The 10,326-nt window shown below is 56.0% G+C and overlaps 1 protein-coding gene across 1 annotated transcript; it reads right to left on the minus strand.

The window, feature by feature from the left end:
• Positions 1–544: 544 nt before the first annotated feature.
• Positions 545–10,098, minus strand: TAMALIN (trafficking regulator and scaffold protein tamalin). The gene is made up of 8 exons (XM_023539364.2): positions 9,800–10,098; positions 7,644–7,693; positions 5,951–6,005; positions 5,746–5,848; positions 4,482–4,575; positions 4,314–4,380; positions 4,028–4,094; positions 545–3,348 (listed from the first exon to the last, which is right to left on the minus strand). The coding sequence occupies exons 1-8, from the start codon at positions 10,049–10,051 to the stop codon at positions 2,858–2,860; spliced, it is 1,179 nt and encodes a 392-aa protein (XP_023395132.2). The 5' UTR covers positions 10,052–10,098; the 3' UTR covers positions 545–2,857.
• Between the last annotated feature and the right edge of the window lie 228 nt (positions 10,099–10,326).

A 10,326-nucleotide genomic window follows, 5' to 3' on the forward strand; every position in this document is an offset into this window, starting at 1 on the left:
GATCAATGTCCCTAAATGGAAAGGGTAGAAAAAGCGGAATTGGTGTTTGTTCTGCAGCAACAACAAAAATTGATGACTGAAAAAAAAAAAGAATGGGGCAGAGGGAACTATTTCTGGGGAAGTAAAGTTCAAGCTAAGACACAAGAATGGAGGAACGAGTCTTGCAGAGAATATGAAGGGTATTCATTCCAGGTGGAGAGAACAGTGAACACCCTGGTGGCGTAGTGGTTAAGTGCTACGGCTGCTAACCAAGAGACTGGCAGTTTGAATCCACCAGGCGCTCCTCGGGAACTCTATGGGGCAGTTCTACTCTGTCCTATAGGGTCGCTATGAGTTGGAATCAACTCAACAGTAGTGGGTTTGTTTTTTTGGTTTGGAGAGAACAGTATGGGCAGAGGCCAGAGGCAGGAAAGAGTGTGGCATATTTGAGGAATAGGGATAGAAAGAATAAAAAAAAAAATAGCGTGGCTTAAATATAAAAAGTGAAATGGAAGGAGAAATAATTCATGATTGAAGAAGGAGGCAGGGCCCAGATCCTGGAGGGCTTCACGCAGGGCGCCAGCACATAGTTGCAAAGATCGTACGCTGCACGAAGGCTCCCAAATTGTTGGGTCTGTGTGGCTGCTGTCAACCTAGAAGGGGTGCTGTCTGTACTTGTCTGCCTGGAGGGACAATTTGTTATGGATCAGTCATGGTAAAGAGTTTGGATTTTATACTTTTACTCCAGGGAAAGCCAGAATGGATTTTAAGCAGAAGAGGGTTGTGATCTGATTTCCTTTTTAAAAAGATTGCCCTGACTGCTGTGTGAAGAGGAATGGTTGAGAGGTGAGAGAGGAAGCAAGGAACCCGTTCAGGAGGCCGATGTGGTAGTGTAGGGGGAGATGATGGCAGTGGCCAGGCTGGGGAGGTGTCACTTAGACCTCTTAAAGCCGCCTCTTGTATGCTGATTACTGCCAGGGAGAAGCACTGCACCAGTGCTGCATGACCCTGGACAGGTTACTTTCCCTCACTTCACAGAAGGTGGTGACTATTTCTTGGAGACGCTTTGAGTACATACTGTATTTATTGAGGGTCTATATGTGCTAGATTGGTCCCTGGGTGGCACAAACGGTTAAATCCTTGACTATGAAAAACTGGTAGTTCAAACTCCCCCAGGAGCACCACAGAAGAAAGGCTCGGTATCTGCTTCCATGAACATTACAGCCAAGAAAACCCTATGGAGCTTGGTTCTATTCTGTAACACATGGAGTTGCCATGAGTCAGAATCCACTTGACAACAACAGGTTTGGTTTTTGCTCTTATGTGCTAATGCAGGCAAGAAATAATGCACTGAATAAGACAGAAAAGAGTCCTGAGTCCTGCCTCAAGAACCTTACCTTCTAATGGGGAGGAGGCAGACAAAAACCAAAACCCATAAAGGCAAGACAATTTCTGATGCTGATGAGTATTAGGTAGGGATAAAGCAGGGCCCAGTGACGCAGCAACAGAGGGGGTAGGAGTATATTTTAGACTGGCTGGGAAGGACTTTGGGTGGCAACGGAATTCTGAAGGCGCTGTCTGTGACAAGAGCCTGTGCAGAGGCCTCAGGGGAGGTCTGGGTGTGCCAGGCATGGCCAGGCGGCCAGTGGCCAGAGCAGGCTGCAGGAGGGGGAGACAAACGAGGCAGGCAGGGGTCAGCTCCCACATGAGGAGTTGGAATCTTATTTTTAGTTAAGTATTGGGAAATCATTGAGGCGTTTTATAACAATGATGGAGTGACCAGTGACTGGACCTGTCACAAGTTGGGTAGACAATGGCTCAGGTACCCTGTAGGTCTGGCTCCTGCCCCTCAAGGGAGGCCCCAGGCCTGGGGAAGGAAGAAGAACCAGGAGTTCCACAGGGATAGTAAAGGACTTTATACAAGCTTTGGCCACCACCTGTCGTGGGCATTTGGGGAGGGAGGCTCAAGGTTTAGTTAAACAAGAGGCCCAAGTTTTGAAGAGGGTGTGGGGCCTCTAGTTCAGGCCCATACAAGTAGAAATCTCCCAGACGATTTTCCTGGCTGCAGGCTCCAAGCAAATGAGATGTAAAATATAGAGTGTGTGTGTTTGGAGTGGGGGGATGCGCGGTGGAGTCAGAGCTTGCCGGAGCCCAATCCTCCCCCTCAGGCAGTCACCACACTGATACAGATGCAAAAAACCGTCAATTTTATACAGTCTGTGGTTCAGAAGCAACAATAGGAAAATGGTGGAACAGTCTTGCTGCCCCCACCCCACCTGGATGTGCCTATTGCTGTCCGCCAAGGGGCAGAGAACCCAGGACCCCTGCCCAGCCTGACCTGACTTAGTTACAGGCCCTTGACAGTGGCCAAGCCCTTAAGGGTCAAGGCTGGGAGGGAGGGGGCCAGCACCTTTCCCCACTCAGGGGCCCACTGGTTAACTGGAACTGTGTATGTGTAGAGGTGGGAGAATGACCCACAATGGGCCATGTCCCCCTTTCAAGGCTAAGGGTGAGGGATCGAGTAAAGCTGAGAAGAGGGCTTTTGTGGTACAGGTCCCCCACGGGAATTTTCCTGGATACCCCACAAGGCACTACTGACCCAGACATAGGATAGACTGCCCTATCTTAGGCCCCTGAACCTCACTCAACCCCAAGCTTGCCAGGCTCTCCCCTGCCAGCTCGCGCTGTGGTTTGGAGGAGGAGGGAAGAAGTCTGGACTCCCCACGCAAAAGAGACATGTCAGGAACCAACCAGGCCTACAGAGCTGGCAAGGACCCTCTCCCGCTGCTCTGGGCTCCCGGGGTCCCCTCACCCCCCTCGTTTTTGCACTGGCTGGAACGAATAAATAAATAAATACCTTCCCCTGCCCGCCCCATCCCTACAGCTGGCTCTCCTCCTCCTCCAGCGAGCGGTTGAGTCCGGGGATGAACTTGAGAAGCCGCCGGCGGAAGCTGCGGTACTTGGTTTTGCGCAGGCCGGTGCCGCACAAGGCTTGCTCACTGGCCTCAGTCCAGAGTGCGCCCGGCGCGCCCCCTCCGACGCCCGTGCACCGCACGCTGGCGCTGCGGCTCAGCAAGGCCCTTGGCGCGGGGGGCAACCCTGAGGCCAGGGCCTCCATGGGGCCCGGGCCTGGGGCGCGGGCGGGGGGTGGCGGGGGCGGCAGTGCGGGTGGCTCTGCGGCCCCAAAGAAGGTGTGGTAGACCGCGTCGTCGGCGTCGCCCCGGGCCTGCCGCGCGCCCCCGCGGGAGCCCCTGGGTGCAGCGAGCAGTGGCCCGAAGGGCAGCGAGCCCGGGAGTAGGCCCGCACCGTAGAGGCAGGAGCGCACGGACTCCAGCGTGTCGTAGATGCTCGGGTCCTTCACCACGATGCCTGCCAGGGGAGAGGACACAGAGGTTGGGCTCAGGCCTGTGGCCAGATTTGTCCTTTGCAGAGGATCAGGGGGTATGGGTGGGAGTTCCTTCCTAGTGACCATCTGGGTGACCCTAGGCAAGTCCTAACCCCTGAGCCCCACTTTCCGCCTCTAAGGCAGAAATTATAAACTGAAATTTCCTATGAAGACCACCGTTACACAGGGCCAGGGAAGGGACCTGACACAACTTTTTTGGGCCTTGGTATTCCCACCTATAAAATGGGGATCATAAGATAAATATCTTCAGAGGGTTGTTGCTGTGAGAATAAACTAGGTGTGTGTGCACAACCCAGGAGAATATTGTACCTAAAGTGCCCTTGTTAATGGCCATCTGACTCATAGTAACCCCACCTGTGCGAAAGAGAGCTGCTCCATAGGTTTTGAGGCTGTTGCCTTTCAGAAGCACATCATCAGGCCTGTCTCCCTGGGAGCTGCTGGCTGGGTTCGAACAGCCAACCTTTAGGATATTAGTCAAGTATTCAACTGTTTGTGCCACCCAGGGACTCCATACTCAAAATAGTAGCTCACAAACCTTCTCCCTTTGGTGGGAGAATAACCCACTAGATAGATCTTAGGCGGAAGCATGGATAGGGTTACCTGTAGGTGAGCAAGTGGCCCTTCACACCCGCATCTACTCACCATGCACCAGCCGCTGCTCCTGCACCATTAGTGATCTGTATTCTCCCCACTTCTCATACAGGGTTTGCTGCAAGAGACACCCCCACCCCACTGTCAGGAGCTAGCAAGAAGCTGGCAGGGGATGGGACACAGACTGAAGGATCAAGGAGTAAACAGACAAAAAGAAACCTCGAGGTTAAAAGGAGGCTCAGACAGATAAATTATCCCCCCCAAAAAAGAGTGGGTATGTAAGGGCAGGGGTGTGGGAAGAGAGGAGCAGAGCCTGGCCAAGACCGGGCTACCTTACCTTCAGGTACTGCAGACGGGCCTCCAGCTCTGCCTTCCGAATTGATGTCCCGTACAGAGTTTCCAGCCTGAGGAGGTTGGGCATCAGAGGCTAAGTGAGTAGGCAGGGTGACAAAACACCCAAAGGCTGAGCCCCGGAATCCCCAGGAACCATGGTGCCTGGACATACCTGAGAACATTGCCCGATGCCTTAATGATGTTAACAATCTCTCGATGCCGGATGCCTTCCACGTTGAGGCCATTGACACTGGCGATAGTGTCCCCTGCCAGGCAGAGAGGGGGTCAGTATCTGCTCCACGGGGCATAACAGTAGACTTCCTGCCCCTTACCTTAGCCAGAAAGGGTAAGCGTAATAACCCTGCAGAATACTCCAGAACCCTCTCCCCGCTCTTCACAGTTCTGAGGAGACCCCTTTTGCTATCTCTCACCATCCAATTCAAAGCACATTCACAAAACCGCAGCCATCTTCCACTGCACACAGCCTAGCTGACTGCCAGCTTGTCCTAGCACCCCCAGTCCAGAGGTCAGGGACTTCAGTGGGGCTGGGCTCTCATATGCCCAGATCCTCACCCCACCCTCAGGAAGCTCTGTCCCCACAGACTGAGCCTTCCCAGCCCCCCATGGCTGACCCCAGAGTTGGTTATTTCTGTACAGCCCACAGCCTATTCTCAAGCCAGAGAAGAGGCAGGGTGGGTAGCATCAAACTGAGAACTGACCCTGGCCCCTCTGATACCCTGTGCCACTGCAGGGGCTCCTGACCTTAGACAGGGCATGCCACCATCTCTAAGGGCTCATTTCTCCTGTGAAAAAGAAGATATAGATCCAAAACTACTACTGCAAAGTTGGCTACCAGGGACTTCCAGTAAGTGGGCAAGAAGGTGAGGGGTTAGGGAAGAAAATGGTGATGGAATTGGAGTAGGGGAGTTTGATTTGTGAAATCTCAGACTTCTCTTTCCTAGAACCGGGGGATTCCAGATTTTGCAGGCATCCTTTCCTTGTTAAAGCAAGTAACACAGGTGCCCCAGAATTGGGCAGACTGGGAGCAGCATAGACCCTGATCCCCAGGTCAACCAGATCTAATGGAACTTTGCTCCTTGCTGAACTCCTGCCATCCTGGATTCCCCAGAGGAGGCAGGAGAGCAGCACTAGCTGCAGCTACTATTTGCCAGGCATGAGCTCTGTGCCCAGGGACTCCTTCATCCCCTGGGATGGGAGAATGTGTTATTAGTCCCATTTTACAGATAGAACTGCTCAAGGTCACAGAGTAAGTGGCAAATTTGATGGAATCCAAAGCCCAGATTCTATCCACTCTCCTTTCTGGCCTCCCCAAAGTAGGAAGAACAAGGGGAACTGATTTCAAGAGAGATCTGTCACCCGTCTGCTTGAGAGCAAGGTCCTATTCCTCTCCCAGAGCCCTGTGTCCTAAGCCTCACCAGGTGTGAGTCCAGCCAGCTGGGCAGGGCTGGATTCGTGAACTCGGCAGACAAAGGTCACCATCTCCACGCGCTGCTCCTCCCTGTGGTGAAGGCCATAGGTCTATAACAGGCAAAGGGGTGTTCAGTCCAGCGGTAGAATAAGGTTCATCCATCCCTCAGGCTGGCCTCCTAAACCCTCACCCACTCAATACTCAGATACCACCTGGATCTCAAAGCCGAAGGTCTCGTTATCCTCCTTCTCCAGTGTCAGCACTTTCCTGCAGAAGACACAGTGACATCACATCGAAACTGTCAGAGTCAAAAGGAGCTTGCCAGTTCCATAGCTTGACCCTCCACTAACGCTGGAGTCTGGTCTAAAACCCAGGCAGGGTTCACCGTCTCTAGTGACAACTCTGTCTCCATCACAGATTGTTGGAAACTCCTTCTCCAGATCCAACCCCATGAAGCAGCACAGAATCCACCCACCAGTGGGGTGAGGCACCAGAGGGTGGCTAGGGCCATACCCAGTGAAAGGAGGTTTCTAGTGAACCTCAGGAGTGCCTCGTTCTGACTAGCCAAGGCCCCAAATTGAGGCCCCAGCCTGGAGCCTCCTCTGCTCCACAGCTTTGGGGGAGGGCTAGCCCCACCCCTAAAGGCCAGTCACGAGGCTCAGCCCAGACCACATCTGCTCCTCCCAGCTGCGGTGGGGCCAGCCCACCAGATGTGAAGGCTGGGGGAGGGGAGCCTGGAGGCCGCCCCTTCCCGCACTGAAGGCCTGCCCGCTGGACACAATGGTCTGGAGCTGCTCCAGACCCTGGCCTGCTGGGGGAGCCCAGAGTTTCCTCTGCCCATCCCCACCCCCTTCCTTCCCGCCCAGCCAGAGGCAGAGCTAAAGCAGCTGCCAGAGGCCCCCTCAAGTCTCCCAGTCTCAGAAATGACCCAGGCCTCTCAGGTCCCAGCCTTACCCAGATAAAAAACCAGATACCCCAATATCCCCCCTCAAATGCTTGGCAGCAACTCCAGGCTCCAGCCTAAGCCCCTTCCAACCTGAGCCCCTGCCCACTGTTGAAGGGCAGGCCTTTCTCCTCTGTAGGAATTGGAGGGGGAGGGCAGGGGTGACTGGGAGCTCTCAGTCTACCCTAGTCCCCTCTGGTTTTTCGGAGGGGCTGGCAAATTTTATCTGTGAAGAGCCAAATAGTAAATATTATAGGCTTTTTTTTTCAGTTGTGGGCCAAAATACCAGTCACATACTGTTTTTTGTTTTTATTTTTACCACCCTTTAAAAGCGTAAAAACCGCTCTTAGCTCAAGGGCCAAACAAGCCAACCTGGCCAGCAGGCTGTAGTTTGCTGATCTGTTTTAGAAAACCCCATGCCCAGATCAGGGCTGGAACACAGGCAGAGAAGGGAAACTGTAGGGTCCGGGGCCCTGGGGCGAGCACTTACTTCTGCCCACACCTATGACCCTTCCTTAGAGGGCCTCACAGGATGGGACCAGCATAGACTGAGACACTGGAGGCAGGGGCAGCCAGGCCAGGCAGCTGGACACAGCTTGGCCACGACCTGAATCATGAGGCTTGCTGGGGCTCACTGAGCCAGCTCAGGAGAGCCCAGGAGGCCTGGGTTAAGCCCTCTCTTACTTCTCCCATCTCCCATTGATCTAGAGCTCCCCAGGGAGGGGTAACTGGCAGGGACTGGGGGTGGGTTGAGGAGCACCTGATGACTCAAAAGTCCCCACCTCCTTTCTCTGCCACCCCCTTCACACAGCCCACACCCCCACCTGCCCCTGACTCCCATCAGGGAGCCGTATTTAAGGGGTGGAGAATGACTACCCCTGGCTGTCACGCTCTCTTCTCCCCTCTCCCCCAGCACTTCACCCATGTGGACCAGGGCAGGGGCTGGGGTGGCGGTGACTCACCGCTGCTGTTCAGGACTCTGGCCGAGATTCTTCCAGTGGAATCCTGATCCCTGCGAGGGAAGAGGGAAGGAGCAGCAGGTGAGAAGGTAGCTGTGCTTGAGCAGATGTAGACAGCCCTACTCTGGGAGGTACCTCACCTGGACTGCAGCCCTGGACCTAGCACTTCAGTTCCTGTTGCCTGTCTGTCCCCGGTCCCAGCTCCACACCTGCTTTGCTGTTGGTGTAACCAGTTGCTGAGTGCCACTATTTGTGTCACTCCACAGATTTCTCCTCAGGTTTTACCCCCACAGCCTGCAGGGAATGGGGCGGGGGGGGCATAACAGCCTTTCTGGGTTCCAGATGGGTGAACCTCTACCCCCTGCAGGTTTCCAAGCTGGGTCGGGGGGTGAGTTTCATTACTTTAGAATGGTTTCCATCCCCAGGGCGAATGTCTCTAGGGTTCAAGCCTTCCAGACCCTTAAAGCTGAGGCAGGGGCTCTCATCAGGTGAGATTCAAAGAAGGGCAGGGGCCCCTGGGCTCACCTATCAAGGCACTCTGGGGACCCCCTGCTGGCAGGTCACTCTCCACCTAATTTCTCAGTCAGAGACAGTGGAGAGCCCCAGGCCTAAAAAAAAAAAAAATTTTTTTTTTTTTTTTTGGCCCAAATTCCAGGCTGAATATGGAAGGGCAGTGGACAAAGGTGCAGAGCCTTGTCCCTCACAGCACATGCTGTTTCAGGACCAGATGTGGGTCCCAACTGTAGGTTCAGTTTCACCTGGGTCTTTTGACATTGTCATTTTTTTTTTATGACAAAAAATCTCAGACCTCCAATAAAAAACTCCCTAAATTTAAGGAGGGAGATTGGGAGATTTTTGGGGGGGAGGGAGGGGTGACAGAGTTGAAGGTTCCTACCTTTTCAAGACCCTAGAGAAACTAAAGCAGTCTCTCCTCCTCCCTAAATTATTGCTCCATGTGGGAGGCCCTGTCTCAGATCGGCCCTTTCCCTGTATGTCCCAAACAGCCTCTGGCCTTCCTGGTCTGTGCCCTTGTCAATCCTCCCCTCAAGCTGCCCCAAGTCAAGGAAGAGAGGAGGCCCTCTTTCTCCAGAACCAAAGATTAGCCTCAGTGCTGGGGGCAGTTCCCAAATGGGCCAAGGAGGAGGGACTGGGCAGCATAGAGAGACCCCTTTGTCTCTAAACCGGATTTTCATAAAATGCAAATTCTCAACAAGCTGTTCATTGTGTGGGGGGGATTCCGGGGGACAGGGGAGGAGGAGGGGGCTGAGTGGGGAAAGGCCACCAGGCCCGTCTTAACCTGGGTCTTGTAGTCTCTGCTTCTGGGCGCTCATGTCCCTCATGTCCCCTCGGGCCAGAGGAAGAGCCTCAGCGAGTGGGATTCAGAGGGCGGGTGCGGCCTGCATCCTTCCTGCCCCGCGGGTGCCCTGCTACCCCTCCCACCGTGTCCGGTCCCGGCCAGAGTCCAGGGAGCTGTGGCCCCAGTACCCCTGACCTGTTGCAAGGCAGCAGGCCCAGAACCCAGGAGTCGGGCCATCCCCTCGGAAGGGCGTGCTTTCCCAAGTCAGCGGGGTCCCACGCACGTCCACCTTGTGAGAACTCACACGACGCGTCCAGCTGCCCTCCCTCTCCCACCAAGGGCTCTCGGACCCTCAACATGTCTGGGGAAGCGGCAGGACCCCATCTCTAGCCTTCCCTGCTTCAGCTGAAGGAGAAGCCCTGGCAAGGGGGTCCTGAGACACCTGGACATGGAGAGGAGGAACTAAGGGGATGCAGAAAGCCAGATGGAGCGAGTAGGAGTCGGGGGTGTTGGGAAGGAAACAGAGGGAGTGAGATGGGGCGGCGGCGTGTAGGGACTGGAGTTGAGAGCCACCGAGATGGCGGGGTCTGGAGGCGGGGGCCACAGCCTTCAGAGCAGCAGGGGCTGGGGGTGGGGGAGGTTGGAGTCTTCTGGGGAGGGAAGGAAGGGAAGTGAGCGGGTTCTGAACACGTCGAGGGGGGTCAGACAGGCTGGGGAAAAATGGGGGCGCCTCAGTGGACATGTTGTGGGGTCAGCAGGCACTGATGGGGGTGTTACCGGCTTTCCCAGGCTCTGGGGAAGGGACGCTGGAGCACACTAAGAGCTGGGGGGCCGCGGGGGTTACTGGGGTGGGAGGACGCACCTTTCGGCGGGGCAGGGTGCCCCCGGACACGGCGAGCGCGCGATACAGCTCGGCGGGGTGATAGTCCTCCAGCGCCGCGTACAGCTCGTCCCCGGGGGCGCCAGGGGCGGCGGCTGCGGCCGGGGGGCCCGAGGCCGGGGTCGGAGCCGGGGCGGCGGGAGCGACTTCCGAGTCCGGAGCCGGGGCGGCGGGGTCCGGGGCAGCCGCCGCATCATCCTTCTGCTGCAGCTTCCTGAGGCGGCGGAGGGTCATGGCTCCGGCGCGGGGCGCCCCTCGGTGGCGGCGCTCGCTCCGCTCGGCGGCGCGGGCAGCGGCTCGGGAATGCCAGCCCGGCGGCCGCGGGTCTCCTCCCTTTATAGGTTCCCGGAGCCGGCAGGGAGCGGGGCGCGAGGGGCGTGGCCTCCCTGAGGCCCCACCCCCAGAGCGGCAGACCCCGCCCCCTGGGGCCGCGGGTCGCCAAGGCAGCCAGCCAAGGGCTCGTCCCCACCCCCAGCGCTCGAGGCTGGGGAATTTGGTGTCCGGGGAAC

This window comes from Loxodonta africana, chromosome 4 (assembly GCF_030014295.1).
Source record: "Loxodonta africana isolate mLoxAfr1 chromosome 4, mLoxAfr1.hap2, whole genome shotgun sequence".
Taxonomy (NCBI): domain Eukaryota; kingdom Metazoa; phylum Chordata; class Mammalia; order Proboscidea; family Elephantidae; genus Loxodonta; species Loxodonta africana.